General features: G+C 48.5%; 1 protein-coding gene across 1 annotated transcript; it reads right to left on the minus strand.

Moving 5' to 3' along the window:
* Positions 1 to 5669: 5669 nt before the first annotated feature.
* Positions 5670 to 24075, minus strand: Hhipl2 (HHIP like 2). Its single transcript, XM_038349443.1, has 9 exons — positions 23761 to 24075; positions 19108 to 19760; positions 17177 to 17320; positions 15511 to 15842; positions 13945 to 14071; positions 13539 to 13681; positions 9260 to 9341; positions 7308 to 7390; positions 5670 to 6272 (listed from the first exon to the last, which is right to left on the minus strand). Exons 1-9 carry the CDS (start codon positions 24073 to 24075, stop codon positions 5983 to 5985), a joined length of 2169 nt encoding a protein of 722 aa, XP_038205371.1. The 3' UTR covers positions 5670 to 5982.
* Between the last annotated feature and the right edge of the window lie 1701 nt (positions 24076 to 25776).

The following is a 25776-nucleotide window of genomic DNA, read 5'->3' on the forward strand; positions in this document are numbered from 1 at the left end:
GGAGTATGGAGGGGTGGGAGTATGGAGGGGTGGGAGTATGGAGGGTGGAAGAAGTAGTGGGGGAGGAGGAGTGGAGAGAAAAGAGGAAGGAGGGAGGAGGCTGGAGGGAGGAGGAAGGGTGGGAGGGAGCAGAAGGAGGAGGCACTACTGCCACCACCATTTAACACAAACACATTGCCCCAGGAACATAATGGCTAGGCCACTGGTCTTCTAAAGGGCACAAATTGTGTGCAGAGAACTCTGTTGCCTCCTGCTGTTTAACCCATGAGGAGCCTGTACTGGCTCTCTAAAGAGACATTTGTTACACACAAAGAAACTTGAAGAAATATCGAGTCACTTGACCAAGGTTATACAGCTAGTAGCAGCAGAGCAACCACAGGAAACCAGGATTTCCCGCCCCCAAACGAGAATTAGCACCCGATCCAGGACCAAAAATTCTAGAACAGTCTCAGCTCTCAACTGTGCTGCTACAGTCCGCCAGCACTGTCCTAGCAATCTGTCTAGACGGAGACCTGCAGATAAGAAGGTCTAACTACTCTCTGTAAGAAAATCAACCCAACGTTCATGCTGGGGGTTGTACTTCAGCACTGAGAGCTTCTGATCATCCATTTACAAGATTAAAAAGAAAAATTTTTATCAGTGATTTTCAATTTTGCCTTCAAATAGAATCATATCAGGGTTTTTCAAAAAGAATGACTAAACCACACCACACAGTAGCTGAAAGGAACTCTCAGGGACCTGAGGACACTCCAGTGTGCAGTTAGAATTAAGATCCCTGAGACATCCAGGTTCCCGGGCTGAAGGCCACTGCCACCTCACATAGCCACCAGGCAGTCAGGACACACAGGGGGTGCTCTGGTGGGAGTGAGTAGCTAGGAGACTTCCTGGAGCTTTTTTGTGGTCTTGGCTGCTCTCCAGTCCACGAAAGGACCATCAGCATCTCATTTACCGCCACGAAACATCAGAGTCCACTGTCGCTCCAGGTAGGGGTAAGCCCTGGGAACGAGGACAGCAGCGATAGCTTTGTTCTAATCCATTGGTCTTGCAGGAAACAAGAGAGCACACCTGTAGAAGGAGCTGCGGGCAGGCCTGCTTTTTGTCCCACCCGGCTCCTGGCCACCTGACTAGTTTATGCCCCAAAATAACAACACACAAATTGTATATTCTTTTAAACACTGCCTAGCCCATTAGCTCTAGCCTCTTACTGGCTAACTCTCACATCTTGATTAACCCATTTCTAATAATCTGTGTAGCACCACAAGGTGGTCGCTTACCAGGAAAGATTCAGGATGTCTGACCTGGTGGCTGGCTTCATGGTGACTGTCTCAGAGAGGAGAGGCATGGTGTCAGACTAACTTCCCTTCTTCCCAGTATTCTGTTCTGTCTACTCCACCTATCTAAATCCTGCCCTATCAAAAAGCCAAGGCAGTTTCTTTATTAATCAGTGATAGTCCTCCATCACACACCTTTCTGAGAACGGTTCACTCATGAAGCTCCCAGAGGAAGCTTCTCTGGTCCCAGCTCCTCTCCTTCCAGCTCCCAGAGGAAGGGGGAAATGCCCACTCAGCAGGTATGCAGAAGCTGTTTGGGCAATACCACTGGAACTATGAACCTTTTCTGTTCCTTCCAGTGCCTTCTGATGTCACCGTTTGTACAAGTGGCCCTCCTCCAGCAGGATGGCTTCACCTAGCACTTGCAAGAACAATTAATAATAAAAGAATTCCATGCCCATTATCTCATGTATGCTTCCTAAGGACCCACACAAAATGGTTCCATCATCATCTTCTTCATCTTCCAATCACACACATACAAAAAAAAATCAGTTAAAGGGAACAGTAGAACACATGCGACATGAAAGAGATAGGTGGAATATAATAAGAGTTAAAGACTTACACGGGGACAGGGGGATTTATGAGCTGAGATGGCAGAGAGTGGATTAGCCAAAAGTGTGGATACATGAAGAAGCCTAATTAAAACCCACTAATTTTAAGAGATAGATAGATAGATAGATAGATAGATAGATAGATAGATAGATGCATACATACACGCACACATACATACATACATACATACATACATACATACATACATACATATTGAACACAAGTACCCCACATGAGTGGGTAATACTGTTCCCAGAAGACATAAGTTATTAAATGAAAATCTCAGTGCCAGGCAGGCCATACCTCCCTATGAGCTACTGTTTAAGGAGACCCCAGAGATATCCAGAACAACACAGCCCCTTGCTGCTGCTCCTGGTCGCCCACCATAGACAGATGGTCAGACCCTATTGCTAAGGTCACCGCTCACTTTCGGTGCTCAACACAGAGAACTCAACCCTGAACTAACCAGGAAATGCTCTTCGCTAATGTGCATAGTGCCTGAGGTGCCCTGCAGGCCTCTGGAGGAGAAAGTCACCAATAACCTGATGCAGCTGTGACCCTTGTACGCAACAACACTCATCAGACCACAGAAAGAGCCCCCTGGAATACAAGGGCACAACAGCTAAGCAGGTAACTAATAACTTTCTTATTGGATGTGAGGCCTGCCCCACAGGAGAAATTTCATACCTGGTACTATAAACATGATCAAAAGCCCATGCTGAGGAGATTATAGGCCCTGTCAGGCAATATGGGGTATCTTTTTTTTACTTTTACTTTTTTTTTCTTGCTAAATGGTCCTACTATCAACTATCAAACACCTTCTAAATATGCATGTACCAACAGATCTGTGCTCCTTTCGACTTTGGTCAGAGAAGCTTCCTTTGGCCGTGGGTAGTGGTTCATGTAGAAACACATCGCAGGTCAAGGCGCTAAGTATAAAAAACTGAGGGCTCAACTGTGGATGGGCCATCTGTACCAACCTCCCAGGATCCAATGCTCAGGGAACTTCAAAGAAGGGACAGACAGAATGGAAGAGCCGGCTGGGGAGGGAAGCTGTGGAACGCTGGCGTTTGGGTCTGGCACAGCTGTCCCCTGCATCAGATCTCATTAGCTGTGGCTGTCTGCTCACGCCCTACTGGAGGAACCACACTCACTTGCTCATGGGCAGCACTAATTGGGTTCAAGGGGTAACTGATAATACAAATCAAAACAGAGAAGCTCGAAGCTGAAGCTGGTAGGGGAGGGGTGGAGGCACTAGAGGGAGCTAGAGGGAGTCAGTAGGAGAGGCAACGTAACCAACAGTTGCGCAAGCATATGGAATTCTCCAAGAATAAAAATATCATTTAAAATAAATAAACGAACAAAAAAAGATTCAATGGAAAGAGATTCCTAAAATGTTAGCACCTAGGACTGTTTCTACAGATATACACATGAATGCCAGGCACTTACTGTATTTTAGAAGTGACGCAGAAAAAAAAAAAAAAAGAAAGAAATCCCGGAATTCAACAAAAGCAAGAAGAGAGGCAAGGGGTTGGGGTGGGGTGTGAGGGTACGGTGTACTGGTGAGTCAGGACGGGTGTGTAAGGTTCCACCCTCTCTCTCTAATGGAAGGCAGACTGGGACGCAAACTTGACCTCTGACTGTGGGAGGGCTCCAGGCGTGCAGTTGCGCAGGTCTGCCGGTGGGAGGCACTGTGGCGCCGCTCCTGCCATCTCTGACGGTAGCCTTGGGAATGTGGCCACCGGGACCTGGACACCGCTGTGTTGGCTGTGGCCAACACGTGGCAGCCTCAGTCCGCCAGCCCAGCCTGGGTCCAAGGTCCTGTCCTGCGAGAAGGCAAGGGCGGGGGAGGGACTCCCAAAATGAAAGTTCTCGACTGCTTTGTGGTCACAGCCAGTCTCTGTTTTCTCGTGGATGCTAGGATGCCCTGTGCGCACAGGCACTTGCGGTAGAGAGCCAAGAATCTTTTCTGAACTCATGAATTTTCCAGACTCTGGATTTTTCACCCAGATTTCGGGGCCAGGGCCAGTTAAAGAACTGTGTTTGGGACAGTCAGGATACACAAACTGGAGGCCTCTTGAAGTGTGTCTGGTCCCATTGGAGATGAGTAGAAACAACCTACCTCCCTTCAGAAAACTTAGAACAAAGGAGCAAGGGAATGTAAGCTATGTTGTTAGAAAGGCTTCACTGCTTAGAACATGCTGCTGGCTTGAATAAAATGTCTAATTATAATTCATGTCCCTTATTTTGTTAGTGTGGTTTTAGCTTATCAGAATGTAATGCTATCTAAGGTGACGCGGGAACTCTGCGAATCCATTTACCAAAAACGGGAAGAGAAGAAAAAAAGAGGGTTCCCAAGAAACTTCATGTATGCTTTCCAGAGCCACCACAATTGCGAGCACGGCTGTGACTAAGACACCCAGGGGGAACGGAGCCCACTCTGTAAGACTACTAACAGCTCTCTTAGGGTCCGGCCTCCTGTTAACACCCATGTTTTAACCAATTCGAACCTCTTCTTAACACCCCAACGCTGTTTCATAGAGTCCTGCCCTGAGGGCGCGGCCCAGCACCCAGACTTCGCCTGGGGAGAGGTCTCCGACCAGAGCTCCTCAAGGCCACTGTGGGTGGCAGCACGGAGCTGTCTCCTGCCATACACCTGTATCACCGCAGCTGTCGTGACCAGACCTTATCCTTCTGCCCCTGTCGCCGCCCAGCCCCACCGCTTGATCTGCAAGCACCAGCGCATGTGTTTTATTGCGCATGTGCTTTTGTGGAAAGGCTGGGGAGGTGCAGCGTGAGCCAGTGTGCCTATGGCAAGGAAAGAGGCAACTGGTTTCTATCAGAAAACAAACAAAAGTAGCAAACAGACAAAAAACACAGTCCAGAGTACATTCATCCCATCTAGAGCAGAGTCCACTTAACCTCTAAAAGCCTTTTAGAAACTGTGCTATAAAGCCCTCAGCCACCATAGAGTGCTATGCTTGTTCTCTTGAAACTCAGCATCCCTCAGTGTTCTGGGTGTAATTCAGGATTTGGAGAACTGCCAGAACCTCACATCCTCTCCTAGTTTTTCTTTCTTAAGTGTGTGTGTGGATTTTGCCTGCATGTGTATGTATGAACCACGTGTGTACCTGGTGCCTGTAGCAGCCAGAAGAGGACATTGGATCCCCTGGAACTGGAATTAGAGGTGGTTGTGGGCTGTTGTATGAGTGTTGGGAACTGAACCCATGTCCTCTGGAAGAGCCGCCAGTGCTATTTCTGAGCCATCTCTCCAGTGCCCCCCCAAACACACACTAGTTCCTAATTCCTCCTGTGCTTCAGAAGCCCCAGCCCTTCACTGAGGCCCTCACAGAGGCAGGCATACTGTTTTCTCACTGCCAAGTCTAGTCCAAACACACACACACACACACACACACACCCCTTCCTATCTTTCACAGAGTTGTACAACAAGGCTAGGAAGTGGGGTCAGGAGATTTCAAGGCAAAGCATACAGAGTCAGTAAATCAGAGGACCCCAAATGGAGTGTAGTTGTGTTTACTAGCCATTGGCTGAGCCCAGATACCAGGAACTGGAAGATCAGAGTTGAACCTGCTTGTCTTCGGTGCATGGGCTTCTGTCTGGAGGAAGGAAAGAGGCCATCTGTCTTCCAGAGGGCTTACTTAGGAGCCAGTCACTTACAGGCAACGGGAGTGTGGAGTGGGCTGCTTAAGCAAGCTGGCTGAAACAAGCTAGATTTCCCACCACCAAACACTGAGATCAAAGGATGCATAAGGGTAAGCCAAAGTTGATTTATTACTCAGGGTGCGGGGATGTCGGATGGGATTCCAGGCAGGTATGCACACAAGAGCATGCTGTAAGCCAGGTGTGGGGTCATGTGGGCTGTGGTCTCGCCACAGAAATGCTGCCCACAGACCAAGCTCCTGTGTTCAGTAGTCAGCAAGATTTCCCATGAGAGAAAGACCACACACACTGGAGTCAAGCTCTGCCCGCCCACCTCCACCCAGGTTTCCTGACTGTCTGAGACCCACCTCAGCAGCCAGCAGCAAATCTCACTTTGTGAGGCCTTCTCCTATCTCTGATCTCATCAGTGCCCAAGAGGTCACTGTCGGCTTCTGCCTGGAGACTTGGGCTGTGCCACCTGCCTTGTCCCAGTCCTGCCGCTGTTGAGATTCTGCCCCCTCTTGCCTTGAGGACCTGGGGACCATACTCTGCCTCTCTTCTTGGTACCAGGCCCTCTCGGTGTTTTCTTTCTGTTTGTGGAAGAAGGTGGCTTCCTGCGGGAGCCCTTCTGAGATGCAGCCCAGTCTGAGTCAGAAGCTACCGTGGCATTGGATGATGATCTTCGAGCTGCTTTCTGCGACTCCTCCTTCAGCAAGTCCAAAACCGTGGCTGGAAGGTAAGCATTCATTCAGTGGGAAAGCTGCAACCTGGGAAGTGGCTGTCAAGGAAACACTGAGGGACCTCACAGGCTCTTGCTAAGTTCTCCAGGTTGGCCTGCAACCCTCAGGCTCATGCAATCCTCCTGTCTCAGCCTCCTGAGGAGCAGGTCCTGTAAGTGCCACTACACCCAGCTTGCCATGATATTAATTCTTGGTATTGATATTGTTTTACTATCCTTCTCTGGTCTTGCAGTAAATGCCTTCCTTTGCGGACTGGGGTCATTCCAGAGATGGGGATGTCTGCCTAAGATGATATCCTTCTTCTTGCAAGTCTCACATGTCTCCCCATTTTACCATGAAAAATTCCCCACTTCAGGCTCCCTCACGGTGCCCTGCACACCCTTCTATCCCAGGCCCTCATGATATATTAGCCCTCCATTAGTCCTCCTACCATTTGACTTGGAATTTGTAGAGATCAGAGATATTGAACATCCTTTGCTATATCCCCAGGCATAGCCTCGAACCTGCCGCAAAATAAGCACTAATAAATACTGTCAAATGAATGAATACATAAATAATTACATGAATGAATGAATGACCAGAGAACAACAGATCACGGCAGAAGCAGGAATCTCTCCCATTAATTCTGGTTGGCAGGAGAGATGCATATACTGAGCTACAACTTATTTATCCTCATAACTCTTAAGAGAGAAACTGTGACCGTTGGAGTCCAAGATGGCTCAGCCATTAAGAGCACTTGCTGCTCTTGTCAAAGATCCAGATTCAGTTCCCAGAATCCACACAGTGACTCACAACCAACTGAAGTTCCAGGGGATCCATAGCCTCTTACTGGGCTCTGCAGACTCCTGCATGCCCACAATGCACATCTATAAATGCAGGTAAAACATCCACACACAGAAAATAAAACAAATAAATCTCACCAATAGAAAACAAAAGAGGTATGAACCCCCCACCCCACCCTGGGGATTCATTAAGGATGTGGCTGCACTAATGACTAAAACCAAAACTCAGAAGGGGGACTCACTGGCGAGCGGCCGGAACCGGATCTTCTTAGTCTTGGTTTTCACTGGCACTGGCTTGTATTTGCACTTGCCTGGTGGGGCTCGCCTAGAAACACGGGCAGGAAGGGTGACGACCCAAGACTGTGACAACACAATTAGGACATCAAGATCACCACAGGGTGTACATTCACTAGAACTGGGGCGGCCCTTTCTTGCCCACGGGGCTGGGAGGATGCGATAGGAGTGTGCCCAGAGCTAGACGCAGAGGGAAGAGGGTACTCAGGGCCTTCAGGAGGCACTGAAAAAGGGAGGACAGCATGGTGACAGGCACTGGGTCCACATCAGAGCAGCCCAGGACACCTTTCGAAGTCTCAACATATGCTTCTATGAAATGCAATAATAATAACAATAACAAGAAGAATAAAGAAGGAGGAGGATGAGGAGGAAGAGGAGGGGGAAGAGGGTTTCCAGTGGCTCACAGGGAGATAGTGAAGTTTTAGAGCCATGTGCCTGGCACACCATAAGTGATTGATGAAGAATGGAGTTTAAAAAAAGATCACTGGGGGCTGGAGAGATGGCTCAGAGGTTAAGAGCATTGACTGCTCTCCCAGAGGTCCTGAGTTCAATTCCCAGCAACCACATGGTGGCTCACAACCATTTGTAATGAGATCTGGTGCCCTCTTCTGGCCTGCAGGTATACATGCAAGCAGAACACTGTATATGTAATAAATAAATCTTTAAAAAGAATCACTTGGACAAGGCCCAGCATATAATAAGTAGATGATAGTGATGATGATGGTGATGATGATGATGGTGATGATGATGATGATGGTGATGATGGTGATGATGGTGATGGTGATGATGATGATGATGGTGATGATGGTGATGATGGTGATGATGATGATGGTGATGATGATGATGATGGTGATGATGGTGATGATGGTGATGGTGATGATGATGATGATGGTAAAAGCTGTTACAATGGCAATGGTGAATCACTTTAAGGAAAATCCCTTCAAAGGGTCCTGGCACAGACCCTAAGGATGGCCCTCCTCTCCAGCTACCATCACGCTCATTCTTAAACTGCACATGCATAGCTCCTGAAACAAACAGGCTTTGGGCACTGAGCGGGAACATCCCAGCCAGTCCTCTCTGCCTTCACTTTGCTCCAGGCCTCTCTCCAATGTCACCCTCACCCTACATGGGCCAGTGCGCTGACTTGACTGGCTTGCTCTCCTGTCTTCTTGGCATCCGGTCAACATGTGTGTGCATAATGCTTGCTGTGGTCTCCCCGGTGCATGGATAATAAATGCTGTCATGAAAAGAGGCAAAAACAGCCAGTCTTTGTGACTCACACCTACAATCCAAGCACTCAGGGAGTTGAGGCAGGAGGATTGCTTTGAGTTCAAGACTACAAAATGAGTGCCAGGCCAACCTAGACAATAAAATGGGACCTCCCCTCTCAAGAAGAACAACAGAAGTTTACACCTGCCTTTCGTCTGGTTCTTCACAGATGCTCTTGGGAAAGACAATTATCTCCTTGGCAAACTTAACCACCAACGCGTCAAAGGAGGGGAAGCTAGGTTCACTCTGTCTGGGCATCATCACCCTCCCAGAGCCCTCAGAAGGCTGGGCTGCTCAGGCCTGAAAACAAGAGCTGTGTGCAGAAACAGACCACAGCAGAGGCTGCCCAGACTGAGTTCACCCTGTGCCAATCCACACGCTACTCTGAGCAGGGCATCTAAGGCACCGCCTTGGGAATCAGCTGAACCTCTCCCAGGAACTTCTGAGATTACACAGGCGGAGAGCCTGGTTGTTAAGTAAAGCTATGCTGGACCCTGGGCAATGACTAGACCTGTTTGTCAACTATCCACTGAATGCCACCTCAGACTGGGAAACAAGCCTCACGGGGAATATCAATCTGCAGACCTAGCTATGAGCTAATTCCTGAGAAGAAAATGACACCAACTCTCACCTCGAGGGGTCCACAAATTTGTAAATAGATCCATGCGGTGCATAGGCGCTTGGGTAGGAAGTGGCCAGGAAATACAGCTCCCCTAAGGAAACAGGAGTCAGCAACAAGAACACATACCGTCTGGACACACAGAAAACAACATAATGCAGCTATCGCACTAAAATCTGTGAGTGCCATTGATGAGCTCTGGACTCCTGCCCGTCAGCCTCTCATGGGGCTGCAGGGTTCTTGGGGAAGGTTTATAGATGGAGGCTACTTGTTCGTTCCCAGCCGCCCAGACCCGAAATAATCACACGGAAACTATACTAATTGTTATACTGTTTGACCAATAACTAAAGAGTATTTCTAGCTAGTTCTTACATCTTAAATTAACCTGTTTCTATTATTTTATGTTTTACCATGAGGCTTGTGGTTTACCGGCAAGGTTCTAGCGTGTCTGTCTCCTGCAGAGACTCCATGGTGTCTCTCTGAGTCCACCTTCTTTCTCCCAGCATTCAGTTTAGTTTTCCTGCCTACCTCTATTCTGCCGTGTCATAGGCCCAAGAAGTTTCTTTATTCATTAACCAATAAAAGCAGCATATATACAGAAGGACTCCCCACATCAAAAGTTCATCTCTGAACCCCCAAAGACTATCTCAGAGCAAGGCCCAGTGAAGACCACTCCATGTATGTGCTGGATCCACCAGGCTTTTCTCTATCCTTTCCTCCTGGAGACATCAGTGAAGCTCCACCCCCTTCTCCAGCCATTCCACACAGGTGAGGCTTGGGTGCAGGCTGGAGCCATCTGTCGGGCACTTTACTCTGCCCCTTCATCCCTGTGTCCTGTCAGCCTAGCTCTGGCATTTTCTTTCTCAGTCACTGGGTTGTTCATTTCTTTGCGACCACCCCCATCCTTCCAACCTTTTCTCTTGGTCTTCTCCACACACCCCCATCCCAAACATCCCCAGCCATACGCTTCAGTGTCACTTCTAGAAAGAGCCCCACTTCCTCCCAGTCCTTCCTGCTTGCATTTCAGGAAATATCTTCATTCTTGTCTGATTTCACCTGACTTGGCACCTGCCCATGAGGAGCATGGTTGTGTCTGAGGATGGGCCTCAGCTCCAGTGTCCCACTGGTAATTCTAGACATAAATTATCATAACACCAGTTCTGAACTGTGCTACCCTGGGTGGCCTCCCAACCAACATACAGATCCAGTTAGTCATTCATCAAGAAGACAGAACCACAGTGCCTCAGAGAAGCATAGAGGGACAACCAGTGACTAGTGCTTTGTGTGGAGGGGAGGATATGTATATGCTCACATGTGTGACGTGCACACATATGCAACAGCATGCAGAAGCCAGAGGTTGACCTTGAGTGTCTTCCCTGACTGCTCTCCAGCTTCTTTTCTGAGGCAGGGTCTCTTATGGAATCAGGACCTAGGCTAGCTAGGCCGCTGAGCTCCTAGGTCCACCTGCCTCTGCCTCTCCAGCACCGAGGTTACAGCTGCACATTGTCTCACCTGGGTTTTACCTGGGCGCTAGGGAACTAAACTCAGGTCTTCACGTTTCCCTGCAGGTACCCAACAACCAAGTCAGTTCCCCAGCCTTCTCTTCTTCCTTATCTCTGGTGCACAAGCCTCGGCTGCTCTGCCAACATGACACAGTGTACAGTGTATCAAATTCACATACACGGCTCATGTGACTTTTTGTCACCTTTGTGGAAGACAATCAGGAAGTTGCAAACGTGACAGTTCTACATCTGTATTTAACAGCTTTCATCCTCAGATCTGTGGAGAACAGTGACCGTGTGTTTCTCTGCAGCGTGAAGCTCTTAGTGTCTGCCGAGTCTGCTACCCAAGGTGACAAGTGTTGAAGACACTATGACTTCACATACTGATAACATAGTTTGTAGCTGTTCTGAGAAGGGGTCCAAGGAGTCGGGACACATCCTACTCTGGATTCAATTTGTACTATCTGACTGAAACGCCAACACCATCAGACATCATCAGATAAATGGGCTGTCTTCCAACAGTCTGCGAGAATGCAGGCCACTCTCTGGCAGGAACCCCTCCAAACCATACAGAAACTCCACAGTTGGGGGCAGGGCTGTCTCACTGTGTGTTCATTTTCCATGACTACAGCCTGTATAATGTATATGTTGTGAGCATGCCATAGACTTCCAGTTCTATCTTTAGGAAGGGGATTACAAAAGGCAAATTTTATCTGTGGTATCCAGCTAACATCTTTACTATTTATTCTATATTCTATTTGTTAATTTTGTGTATGTGAGGGGCATGTATACCACAGTAAGTATGTGGCAGTGAGGACAATTTTCAGTTCTCTCCCTGGGATCGAACTCAGGTCGTCAGGTCCAGTGGCACCTCAACCAGCTGACCTACCTTGCCAGTCCTTTAATATCTGTTTTAGGCAGAGAAACAGCGGTAACACAGTGGGACTTGGGGCAAGCATCCTTCTTTAGATCAGCTTACAAACAGGCCCACAAATAGCTTGGGGCCAGCCATTCACTCGGCCTCACTTCAAGTCTAAGGGCTTGGAGGGTAAACTGTGGCAAGAGAGGAGGCAGAAGGCGAGGGCCACTGAAAAACCCCTTACGTAAAGCAACAACCGATGCAGGGGACAACAACCTTCTCATCTGGAAGAGCCTCAGTGGGAAAGAATACACAAAGGACATGAAGTGGAGCCTGCTTGGTGAAGGCACAAGAGAAAGGAGCTTGCCTGGGGGCAGCTTCTCAGGCCTCAGGGCTGACCTGGGACAAAGCCTTGGCCAAGTCCCGCTTCCCAGAATTCAGCCGGGGATACTAGTTTTGTTTGCCAGGAGTCCTGACTGTTTTTTCCTTGTGACAGACGCCTACAGGCTCTACAAACCAAACCTGGAAGTCAGGGTTCTGCCCTCTGTTTCAGAGAAGCCAGCCTCAGAAGATGCACATCTCTAGGCAGGCCAGCCTTTGGGGTTCGGGCTTTATCTACCTTTTGGGGGGATCCAGCAGAGATGTCCCACCAGGGTGGGTGGCTTACGCCAATCCGTTCTCTCTTCACTGAGCAGACTCCTGCCAGCTTCTGGTGTCTCTACTTCTTTGTGTATTTGGATTCCCAATTTGCAACTCACATAGACTTCCTCTATTTAAATTCTTGACTCTCCCAAAATACCTTCTGCTGATATAGAATGTTCCTCTCAAAGTATCTATCTAGCAGCTAAGTGAAAGGAAAGCAAGACAGGCTGACTGGATTTCCTTATTATTTACTCAAGTTAGGTTCCTGTGCAGTCACTCTGAGGCCCCAAATAGGAGGCTAAACTCAGAGACTTGCAGCCCTGGCTTCACACTATGAAGAATCTCAGGTATCTATAACTCATAGACACTCGGCTTTGATATCTGTGCTCTCTGTCTGTCTCTTTGTCTCTTCATCTCTGTCTGTCTCTGTGTCTCTCTGTTTCTGTGTATCTCTGTCTTTGTCCTCTCTCTCTCTCTCTCTCTCTCTCTCTCTCTCTCTCTCTCTCTCTCTCTCTGTGTGTGTGTGTGTGTGTGTGTGTGTGTGTGTGTGTGTGTGTGTATTGTAAGACAAGGTCTCATATATCCAGATTAGTCTCAGACTTGCCCTGTAGCTAAGGACAATCTTGAATTTCTGATTCTCCTGCCTCCATCCCTAAATATTAGTATTACAGGCATGCACCCAGAGCCTCGGGAACTCTAGCAACAAATGCCATCCACAGCCTACGGCACCATCTTATTACCTTTGTGCCATTATAGGTGGTTAGACAAAATATCCTGTGTGTACTTGGGTAAAGAAAATGTAATTTCTTTAAAATATTAAATTTTAACCTTTCAAAATGAAACATTAGCTAATGGAATGCTGAAATTAAAATGAGTTCTCTGGCTCTATATTTTTACGAGTACACATGTTCCTCAAACATGAGTACATGCCTTGGCTTCAGTGATCAATGATGTTCTTAGCATGTGCCTGGCCTCTTCTGTCAACTAACCTTGCTGCCTACCCACCCGCCCCATACACCTTTTACACCCAGATCTCTTTCCTATTAACCCTAGGCAGGGTCAGGAAGACCCTAACCCAATCAATAATCACACATCTTCTCCCACCCAAGGGGATAAGAATGGGCTGTGCATTTAGTCTGACCCCGTGGGGCCTTGCCCGCGTCACCATACATTGTTTTATAGTCAGCAGAAGGGGAGTATGTGAGCCTCTCCAAGTCAAACGACAACAGACGAGCAGCCACAGCCCGTGGTTACGGAAGAACAACCCAACAGGATTCCAACAGGTTACCCGCTTCGTCTTCCGCAAAGGAAATGATGAACTGGCTGTAGGTGCTGATCAGTCCCGGGAAGGCGCAGGACGAGTTGCCTAGGCAGATGTCTTGCTTTCTCCATTTCTTGGTTTTCCTATCTTCCTGCAAAGCCATAAGTCGACTAGATGAAAAATAAAACCTTATGTTGTAGGAATCCGTATTTCCACTTCAGAGATTATTGTCCCACCAAGAATTGGGGATCCTTAAATATTAGCCCTGGGTCTTAACTGAGCATGGTAAAGCACACCTCTAAGAAGCAAGAGGATCACCATAAGTTTGAGACCATTCTGTTCTCCATAGTGAGCTGTAGGTCAACCAGAAATAACAGTACCCTGTCTCAAAAAGCAAACAAATAAATAAAAAGATAAATAAATACTTCCTTACCCACTCATGAAGTCCCCAAAGATGTAGAGGCCGTTAAGATTGGGAGATTCACACCCACGGTAGACATACCCTCCCGTGACCGACTTGCCCACGTCGTGGCCATAAGCATAGATGGGCAAAATGTCATCTGTCAGGACCGAGAAAAAAGAATGGAGATTCTGCCTGGGGGGAGAGGTCTAGGGAATCAAACATGAACTTCTGAATTCAATTGTCTGATCTAGCTTTTGGCCAGTTTGAGCCAGACAACTGACTCAATTGTTTTTAGGTTGTGTTTGTTTTTTCTCAACAGACCAATCACAGATGCAAGCTTCCCATTAAATCTCCTCCCTGGTTCCCCTCTTAGACTCATGGGAAATACTCAGGTGTTAGCATATGGGAAGTCTGAAGACATGGGTGGAGGCAGAGGGTCAATGAGCATAAAGTCAGGCTGGGTTATGTGAGACCCTACCTCAAACGCAGGAGGAAAAGGGAAAGGAGGAGGGAGCGGAAGAGGAGGAGGCGGAGGAAGAAGAGGTGCTAGTCAGTTTTCAACTTGGAAGCAAGGGAACCTCCTAAACACCCCTTGACTGTTGATTTTGAGGGCTGCTCTCTTCCCTGTGTATGTGGAATACCATTTTAGTGGACCGTCCCAACCAGGAGACTGTCTTTAAAAAGTCTGTGCAGCCATCAAGTTTGCTGCACCAATGGTTCTTAAAATAGTATGCCTAAAAGCCACTCGAGGAACCTCTTTAAAGCACAGTTAGTTCCTGTACCCCAGCTCACCCAAAATGTAAATGCATTATGCCTGGCACACACCAGCTGAATCATCTTTTAAAAGGAGTTTTACATTTATGCATTGAGCACTTGCCATGAAGACAGCTTTCAGGAGCTGGTTCAAGTCTTCCCTCACTTGGGTCCCAGGATCAACTCAGGTCATCAAGTTTGGCAATAAGCACCTTTATCTACTAAGCTGTCTCATTGGCCCCAAATCAATATCAACTGGTTTAGCTTCTATTCCAGAGTTGGCCAACATTCCATTCTGTAAATCAGAACTTGTGTGTCAGTGATCTGAGCAGAGGAAGTTGCAATAGAAAGAAGGGTTTCCTGTCGTACTCAGGAGGCTGCAGATTTAAGGTCAGGGTCAGTCCGGGCTTATTCAGACCCTGTCTCAAGAAGCAGAGATAAAAACAAGCCTCACAGTAGTCAATGAAAGGCAGCCACAGGGAGCTAGAACGATAGGAAAATGACTGATCCGCCAATATTAGGAAGCTACTCCCCGCCCCCTGCGGAGTGTCCGGCTGGCCTTGAACTCCCTGTGTAACCGGAGTTGGCTCCGAAATCACAGTCTTCCAGCCTCTGCCTCTTGCAATGGAATTCTAGGCAAGTACTACACCCAGCAGGGATCGACTTTCAAACAAGTATGGCCAGTGTGTCTGGTGTCACTGTCTGGGGCAGCAGAGGTAGCACCCCACAACCCAACAATAAGTAACCATGGAGATAGCCTTCAGGGTACTCAGGTTGTGTACCGCTGTCTCCACTGGCAACCTAGTCAACTCATTCCAAAAGCCTAGACAGCGTCTTACTTACCCAAGGAAGCATTATGACAAAGCCTCTTATCATAACACTCGAATCCTTCCTTTGCCCTCCAGCCGTAGTTCCCGCCTTTGACAATGAGGTCAACTTCTTCAAACTTGTTCTGGCCTACATCCCCACAGAATATCCGACCCCGGCCCTGGTGGGTGATGGGGTCCCCTCGGTCCACAGCACAGCGCCACATGTTTCTGACCCCATAGGCGTAGACAGCAGGGTGGGCCCTTGGCTCAGAAACAAAGGGATTGTCCAGGGGCACTCGATATGGCCGGCCATCCTTGCCTGCCCCATTCACATCAATCCTCAACACTTTCCCCAGCAGAGAGCTTCTGAAAGACACAAAAAGCCGAAAAAAAGAGGTCCAGGTGAGCAAGGACCAGAAGAGAGATAAGGGGTGGAGGTGAGGGGATGCGGATCATGCTGAGAGCTGGTGCCAGGAGAGAAACCCAGGGAGGGGAAAGTGGCCTACTTGGTTCTTTTAAATCTATACAAGATGCTTAAGAGTTCCTCATCTCTGGCTCAAGGAGACCTACTAAAAAATATGACAGGATCCTGCACCACATGACCCTCAGTACTTCGGCTTTTGTTTTCTATCTTCATGATGGGTGCGCTCCAATTTAGTCTAATATTATAAATTTGAAAATAAGTAATGGTTTAATTTTTCCCCAGATAGCAGTGTGCTCAGGAAAAAGATTTTTTTGAGAGGATCTTGGGATGAGTTTGACTGCTGTAGGCAAGTAACACTGTGTGGCATTGCTGCTGTAAACATACATTTTATGAACTATTACGCACACGGTTCTTGGTCAAATTCCTGATGGACAGCACTTGGCAGACACTAGCTTAGTGTGATGAATATTTTACTCCTACAAACAGCGGGCACAAGCACTTCCTGAGTGCAAAAGGCAGACTGGCCTGGGTTGCTCTGATACCAGTGTGCCAGTCTCAGGGTCTGTCATTTACCTACGGTGCCTCTTTTGCATGGCTGTAAAATGCAAACCATGATCCCTACAGTTCACAGGGGCCTTTCATCCATGCTTACGTGAGGTCTGGTCAGAACAACTAAAACGGATGAAATTTTTCTTGCTTTTGAAGCATGTCAAGTTCTCCAGAATAATATACAATCCAACTGAAGCAGTCACTGGCAACATACTGGGCGCTCAGTATATATCAGCTCTTATCATCTGGCTTCCCATGTGTCTCAGGGCCTAGGACAGAGCTGGGGACGCACTGTCCAGTACTACTGTTAAGTCAAATTAAATGGCAGTTGTCATAGACTATCCTGATAGCATTTAATTTTTAAATTCTTTTCTACACAGCACTGTGGTAGTTATAGTAAGTATTTATTTATTTATCTACTGAGACAGGGTCTCTTACTCTGTAGCTCCGACTGTCCTAGAACTTACTCTAGACCAGGCTGGCCTCACACTCAGAGATCCACCTGCCTCTGCCTCCCAGGTGCTAGGATTAAAGGTGTGGGCCACCGCACCTGGCTGCATTAAGTATTTATAATATTAGCTAGAAAAATATTCTGTACTATTTATAAGACAGACAACCAAAGGCCCCTCTCACTGGCTCCAGAGGAAGAGATTAGATCTTCTGAGTTAGACTCTGGTAGGAAGAGCACTGTCCCAGAGGTACTCTCAAAAGCCTCCATCCTGCTTACTTGTTCTGAGCGTTTCCAAACTTGCCAAAGGGATCCCCAGCCTGCCCTCCATCCCCAGTGAATATGTACAGATAGCCGTCTAGGCCAAAAAGAAGTTGTCCGCCATTGTGGTTTGAGGCTGGTTCATCTATCTCCAAGATGACCCTGGAAGAGAAAAAGAAACTAAACATTAGGTTTTGGCAAGGCTGAAGCCCCATGTTCTCAAGACACCCAAAAGTTGCTTGGCCCAAGCCATCAAGATCTGCAAAGTTAGCTGAACCTGGCTTCAGTCTCCAAGGACCACAAAGGAGGCGGCTTGGGGCCATAAGGGTCCCCATGTTTCCTGGTGTAATTCCTTTGTGAATCTTTTTTTCCAGTACTAGAGATTGAACCTAGTACCTTTGCACAAGTCAGGCAAGCAGTCTGCATCCCTAGAGTTTTGTGGCTCTTTCTCCTCTCAAACCATGACCTCGCAATCTGAGACACAGCCAGGGTGACAGCCAATCCTCGGCAGGGCTTGCCTTACTCTCCCTACTCCACCAGAACTTCCCATTCCTTCCTTAGGAAGGCAAATGTGGCAGGTCATTCTGTCCTTTCCAATCCTTTAGTCTGTCTATAATGGGAAAAGAGCCAAGGCAGGAAGGAGAAAGAAAGGGAGAAGACAGTGATGGAGAGACAAAGATGACCTTGGAGCCAGCTAGAACTTGTGCCTCATCTGTCCTGGTGAGCAGCATGGTGACAGAGTCATCTGTGTGGAGAGTCGCAATTGAGTGACTATCTCCTTGGACTGCCTTCTGGGCTTGTCTATAGGAGACTGTTGTAGGGAGAGAGCCAACTTTCTAGATTGTTAATGGACGTGGGCGAACACAGTCCTCTGTAGACAGGTGGTCCTGGGCTGCATAAGGAAGCTTGCTGAGAATAAGCCAGCTACCGAGCAGCATCCTCTATTGCTCCTGCTGTATTTATTGACTGTGGAATGAGTTCCTCAATTGGAGGTAAAGCCGCAAGGAAAAGCAAGCAGATCTACCTTCAAGCTACTGTCTGAGGTCCTGCCCTGCCTCCCCCCAGAGAGGGACTGTGGTCTGGATGCATAAGTCATATAAATCTTCCCTCCTCTAACTTGTTGCTCATGGGACCCGTCACAGCCACAGAATGAAACTATAGCATCATTTATCCATGCACGGATAGCTTTATGGCCTTGTGCCATAGCTCCCATGCAAGTGAGAAATCCCACACTAAATGTAAAGGGTTTGATTTCTAGTGGTCACACAATTAGAGGCTACTGTTGTGTTTAATATATGATCTATAATCACCTTAAAATTCCTTTGGGCTGCCAGTCCTGGCTTCTCCTTGGGAAACATAAGCAAGCATTATACCCCATAAGGATGCTTCTCTCTAGACTTACCCAGGTTGTTCTCATTCATCAGTACTGACTATTTGCTTAACATTTCTTTTTTTGTTTTGTTTTGTTTTTCGAGACAGGGTTTCCCTGTGTTTTCTAGAGCCTGTCCTGGAACTAGCTCTTGTAGACCAGGCTGGCCTCGAACTCAGAGATCCACCTGCCTCTGCCTCCAGAGTGCTGGGATTAAAGGCGTGCGCCACCACTGCCCGGCTTGCTCAACATTTCTTATGTGTATTAATCTTTCCTTGTAAGTATGTTTTCTTTTCTGTACCACCTGTATGCAGTACCAGCAGATGCCAGGAGGGGGAGATCGTATCCCCTAGAACTAGAATTACAAATGGTTGTGAACTGCTGTGTGGGTGTTGGGAACTGAACTCAGGTCCTCTGCAAGAGCAGCAACTGCTCTTAGCCCCTGAGCCATCTGTCCAGCCTGTTTTCTAAACATTTCAGGCTAGTGCTCAAAACCCAGGCCCATTCCTTCACTGTCACCCCAAGAATGGATGGGCATCACTTGGAAGCACAATTTCAGGTTCTCATGAGATTGTCTCACCTCTCTGATTTGGGGTCCACTTTGTTAGGGTCAGACAGAGAAACCTTCATCTCACTTATCCGGATTTTCTCCACCTTCCTCTTGCCCAGGCTTGAGTAATAAATGTACAACTTGCGGTTGCGGCGGAATTTGGGATGAAAAGCCAGCCCCAAGAATCCTCTCTCATCCCCAATCCATGGTGTGGTCAACACCATGCTCTTGAGGTCCAGGAAGGGCTGCTCCAGGCGACTGCCATCAGGGAGGTAGACCCACACCACGCCTACCTGCTCAGCAACAAAGAAGCGATGGGTGCCATCCCCAGCATGGACCATGGCCACGGGGTTCCTTAGCCCATTGGCCACCTCGGCCAGGCAGAGCTGCAGGCAGCCCTGGTGGTCCTCAGCTACCATTCCCAGGTTGCGGTTGAGTTGACTGTTCCTCAGCACATTGGGGAAGCAGTAGTCCTCGTCAGGAAGGTTGAGGAGGTGGCAGAAGCGGGCACCATCCTTTCCGTGGGACTCCTGGAGGCTGCGGTCATTGGTTAGCAGGGAGATGGCAGAATGGCAGTTGTGATGGAAGGCAGAGCAGTAGTCAGAGCAGAGGCCAGGAAGGTTCCGGAGGGGCGTCTGAGGGTTCTCGGCATCGTAGAGGTGGGCTGCATAAGGAGAGCACTCCTGGAACAGGAACCAGAAACTTGATCTCAGTTCGAGCAAGCAAAAAGAGAGGAGCAATGGTCTAGTAGGGAATCTGGATTCTGGAGGTTTGCTACAAATTGCTATTAATCATTTCTCTAGGACCCAGCTTTCTGACAGAGTTGATGCACCTGGAGAAAAAAAACCCTCATATATTCACCACACTGTGCCTAGCATTTCAACAGCTTAGTTCTTTTCCAAAATATTTATTAGCATGTATTAAATTTTACATAATAATGGGTTTCATCATGACATTTTTATGACACATTTATAATTCACGACATCACCTTTCCTATCTCCTTCCCATTCTCGCTGAGCTCCTTCCTTCCAAATAGCACCCTGTCTACTTTCTCTCTCTCTCTCTCTCTCTCTCTCTCTCTCTCTCTCTCTCTCTCTCTCTCTCTCTCTCTCTCTCTCTCTGTGTGTGTGTGTGTGATGAGTTTTGTAGGTCTGTTTACAGGAGAATGGGTGAGGGTTTGTTTACAATAGCAAGGCAGCTTATCTGTGGTTATACCACTGAAGAAAACATCTCTCCCTCTCTGACCAACCATTTACTAGATATACTAGGATATAAGTCCTCAGGGGTGGGATCCCATGAATCCCTCCCATTCCATGACAGGCTGCTAGCTAAATCTTGCACAGGTCACCATAGCTTTCAATAGCTTAGTTCTTGACACTTAAGATTATATTAGCCAGGTGGTGGTAGCACATGCCTTTAGTCCCAGCACTCAGGAGGGAGAGGCAGGTGAACCTCTGTGAGTTCAAGGCCAGCCTGGTCTACAGAGCAAGTTCCAGGACTGACTCAATAGCTACTGAGAAAACTTGTCTTGAAAAAAACTAACCAAATCAAGCAAACGAACAAAAATTATATTAGATGGATGAATAACCTTTAAAGCTCTATCTTTATTTATGTGAATATGTGGATGTCTTATGAGTTTATGTGCACCGTGTATGCAGGCATTTGCAGAGGCCCAAAGAGGGCATCAGACCCCTTGGAACTGGAGATGCAGGTGATTGTGAACCACCATATGGGTGCTAGGAACCAAATGCTAGTCTTTTGCAAGAGCAGCAAATGCTCTTAACCACTCGGGGAAAACCTCTCCATCCCAGAAAGAATATTTTTAAAAAACAATGGTATTACATTTTTCAACTCTTCCTTTTCCTCAAGGAGAAGCAACATGGCACGAGTTCTGTGTCTATTAAAGGCAGACAACTAGCATTAGTATTTCCCATTCTACGTTCCTTCATGTTTGAAATAGTTAACAAGTCAAGCTTATATAATCAAAGATCTCGCCCAGAGATTAAGATGTTTAGTCATTCCTTCATGTATTTAACATTTGTGTTTGACATAGGCAGAGCACTATGCTGGAAGCTATAGGCTTCTCTGTCAAATCTGGCTTTTCAGTAATGAGACTGCCCTATACAAAAGCATATAAGGCTTAAATGTCCAAAGGAATAGCTGCTGGTTGAGCTCATAGACTCTAGGACCTAGGCTACAGCAGTTTCAGAAGACAACTGAATTCTGTGGGCCTACCACCAGCTCCCTGTCCTGATGGCAAACAGAGGCAAGGGAGACTTGGAAAATAAAAATGGCAGTTGCAGTGGTTTGAATGAGAATGGCCCCTATTGGTGCATGGATTTGAATATTTGGTCCCCAGTTGGTGGGGTTGTGGCCTTGGAGGAGGTGTGTCATGGGGAGTGGGCTTTGGGGTTTCAAAAGTCTTAGGGACTTCTCTGCAAGATGGTGATCTCTTGCTGTTCCCTTCACTCTGCCTTCATGGGCTCTAACCCTCTGAAACCATAATCCATATTAAATGCTTTTTTTTTAATATGTTGCCTTGGCCATGGCATATTATCACGACAATGGAAAGGTAACTAAGACGTAAGGTTTAAAGGACAGAATTTGGGACAGCAGGATAGACATGATCCTCTCAGCCAAGCATCCCAGACCAATGGCAGTTCTCAATCCGAGCAACTTGTGCGATGGGGCTCACTGGTTCCTTTACAGAGGGACAGAAGCACTTTTCATGTTTATTAGAGTTCTGTTGCTCTCGCTAATTTCCCCTGATCGGACACCGTAGAGCACGCCCTTGGCAACCAGGCAGAGGGAAACAAAGAAACCCAGGGATGCACAGTGTCTCCCCCTGGACTGTCTGGTCCATCCAGGGCTGCTTGTCAGAGGAGCTACACAAACCAAACTGACCCACTCTCTAGTGTCAGCTCACTCCCATCCACCCACTCTTGGAGACTGAAGCAAAGAGAGAAGGGGGGAGGGTAAAATGACCCAATACTGGAGAACAGCACTGGCAGCGGAAACATAACCATCACCCTGGCATGCTAAGGCAGCCATTTAGAGCTGGCCAAGATGTTTTGACTCCTCTCGGAAACCAAACCAGTCAGGGGGAGAAACTCAGGCCCAGAAGATTCTCTGCTGTGTGACTTTCCCCTTGCACCTCTCCTGTGTGCAGGCCCCACGAGCAATGGTAAGCAAAGTACACAGTCAGCTTCTCGTGGAGCTCATACTTCCTGAAGTTCAGAAAGCCAGTGCAGAAAGGGGCCAGACATGACGCCGGTGCTTTTCTCTGCTGTGATGTAACCAAGATGTCCTGAGACCCGACGCCAACAGGACTCCAGAAAGGTAGGGGTCATAACCACCTGCAGAATCGCTTTCAGGTCTAGACCACAGAGAGTGGGGGGAAGCAGCAAATAGACAAAAATAAGGTGATATTATTCTTCAAGTCCATGAAACAAGGGAGCAGCTGAATGTGGCTCCTGAATCGGAGAGGACACAGGAAGGAGGGAGGTTTTCAGTAGAGGACTTCCATGCTACTTGTAAAGCCCAGCTCCTGGGGCTGAGGCAGCGGCTCAGTGACTGAAGAGCTGTGCTTGCATAGGACCTGCGTTTGGATCCCAGCCGGGCGACTGTGCCAGCAACCCCAACACTGGACCAGCGGCAGAGGACAGCTGGAGCTCACCGGCCAGTCACCTACCCGAATGAGGGGGTCCCAATTTTGCAAGAGACCCTGTCCCAAAACATAAGGTGAAGGGTGACAGAGGAAGACACCTGACATTGACCTTCAATAAAGACACGCATACACACCACACACAAGAACACGCGCGCGCGCGCGCACACACACACACACACACACACACACACACACATGCACACCCCACATGCTCATCTCAGAATCAAATCTCCAGGAAGCAGCTAAGGGATAGTGCCCTGGCATGAGAGCACAGCCCCAGGGCAATGCCACCAAGATGGCTGCCTTCTGACTCAAACTGTACTGGGATGCCTGCCTGGGATGCCTGTGCCCATACCTAGAGCTGGGGAGGCCAGTATTCTTGGGAACAGTGACCATGATGGAAAAGAAGCCCTGGGACAGCCACACAATAGCACTAACTCTGGAAGGTGTCAGGTCAAAGGTCAGCCTGGACTTCCGCCACATCACGAGAAGCTAAAGCAGCTTCTCCCACAGACTGGCTTGTGTATGCGCAGCCTGTACCTTCGTGTTTTCAAGCTCAGCTCACCTAAGGTGATGCCTCCCAAGTGTGGATTTTGGCTGCTGGTGAGCCTGGGGCAGAGAAACTCTGAGTCATTGCTCTCTCCATGCAGCCCAGGAGTTCTGCAGACAGGACCCCACCCCCACCACTACCACTGCCATAGCAGAAGGTCCCTTTGCAAAGCGCCCACCCTGGCAGGGGCCACTACCCTCTCCCTTGCATGATCCATAAATGCCACAGGATAATGTTGTGCCCAGCTCTCTGGTTCCTGTCGGCGGGACAGAGCAGCTGCCCTGAGAACCCTATGAATGCCTCTCAGACTTCTGCTGCCCGGGAAAACACCTCAGAGGGCCCCAGCTCTCCAGGGAGGCACCTGGCAGGAGCGTCCTACCCCAGGACCTGCCTCTCAGCCCAGCACCCTAAAGCCAGAAAGCGCTTTTCCAAATTGGCTCTCTCTCCTCCTCATAGGCAGACCCACCTGGCAAAGGATGTCTTTAATGTAACCTCCACACAACTCGTGGCCCCTCAGGTCAAAGTAGTTCATGATGTCCCAGTACCGGGCAGCGATGCGGTGGTCCTTGCGTTGATCGCAGCAGCCGAAGGAGTTATAGTCCGAGCAAAACTCCAGGTGGAGAGGAGGACGGAAGGGCGGCCTATAATCCAAGCACTGGGGGTGTCCCTGCAGCAGGCCTACCCAGCCCAAGAATGTGAGGCCCAGGTAGAAAATACCAGGAGAGAGCCATGGGGCCGGACGACCAGGAACAGTGTGTGGGCTAGTATGTTTTCCCAGCATTTGGGCCCTGGGAATTCTCTGCTGCTGCCTTCCTGGGTTGGCCTGACCAATCTGCCCAAGTTCCCTCCCCCGCTCCCAATTTCTTTTCCTTCTTTCTCTCCCTCACATCCTGCCCCAAGTTCACCGAGGTGGTTCCTCAGGAGTCCTTTCTCCGGACTGGTGACTAAGCACACAAAGTGACATTAGTGAGAGGTGCCCTTACCTGTCAGTTCCGTCTAAGAGAAAAGCTGGAGCAAGTCTCAGTCCTAGTGCCAAGTGCTTGGGGCCCACGGGTGCTCAGTCAAAAGGCGTGATGGTGCCAATGACTGAGGTGCCGTGATTCCTCAACCTGCACAGAATTCCTGCCATGTTGGGGGCAGGCCAGGAAATTCCCACTTGTTTACTGTTTCTCTGCAGGCTGAACAGCACATCACACATTAGAGTCCCAACGGCAAACTCTGCAAGGCAGGCGTCCAGGTTCCTGCAGTGTACAAGGACACAAGACTACTGGTGTGGGTCTGGGAACACATGGGGAGGACTGTCTGGGAACGCATCAGGGAGGACTGTCTGGGAAAATATCGGGGAGGACTGTCTGGAAACACATGCATCAGGAAGGATTGTCTGGGAAAGCATTGGGGAGGACTGTCTGGGGAACATATCCGGGAGGACTTTCTGGGAACGCATCAGGGAGGACTGTCTGGGAACGCATCAGGGAGGATTGTCTGGGAACGCATCAGGGAGGACCGTCTTGGGAACACATCAGGGAGTGTTGCGGGAGCTCCTTCCGCTCCTTCAGCCAAATGGGCTGGTATCTCAGCGGCTATTGGCTGAAGGAGCGGAAGGAGTTCCCGCAACAAGAGAGGACTGTCTTGTGTGTGCTTAAATGGCTTGGATGAGAGGAAATGTCATAACTCTTGCGTGCCCAACAAGAAAAACCCAGACAGTAAAGGGAGGGTGTCTCAGTCACTTCACTCTGCCGCAACAAATATCACAGACTGGAACGTGGCTTGGTTGGTAGCGTGCTTGCCTAGCACACATAAGGTTCTGGGTTTGATTCCCAGTACCTCACAATCTAGGCTGCATTGTGTACAACTGTCATGTTAATACACAGGAGGTAGAGGCAGGAAGATCGAAGGTACAAGGTTATTCTTGGCTATACATCAAGTCTGAGGCCTGCCTGGGCTACATAAGACCCTATCTCAAAAGTACACAAAGAAAATAGACGGGGTTAGCTTAAAAATAAACAGAGAGAGTATAAATTTCTCTCTGTTTAGAGACTGGAAAATTCAAATCAAGGAACAGCAAGTCCAGTGAGGAACCTTTGTTGCTGTGTCCCCACAATGAGAGAAGAAACTCACCCTCCGAAGTCTCCTTCCAGGCACCCCAGTCACTTCCTAGAGGGTCAAGAGGGTACGTGAAGATTGAGCACAGGGTCTCACACATGCTGAGCACCCCCACCTCTGACCTGCACCCTTTAGCTGCCGTAGTTTAGATATCAAATATTCTCTAAAATGCATACATTGCAAACTTGCCCCTCCAACAGTTCGTGGCACCACTGGGAAGTGCTGGACCCTTCAGAGACATGGCTGCATAGAAGGAAATCAGGCGCTGAGGGGGTGTTCTTGGGTGTATTTGAACCCCCACTTGTCCCTTGCTGTTTCCCAGCTGCCACGAGGTAAGCAACCTTACATTTCCCGCCATTGTGAGAGGTTACATCACAGG

The sequence above is a fragment of the Arvicola amphibius genome, chromosome 12 (genome assembly GCF_903992535.2).
Source record: "Arvicola amphibius chromosome 12, mArvAmp1.2, whole genome shotgun sequence".
In the NCBI taxonomy this organism is placed as follows: Eukaryota; Metazoa; Chordata; class Mammalia; order Rodentia; family Cricetidae; genus Arvicola; species Arvicola amphibius.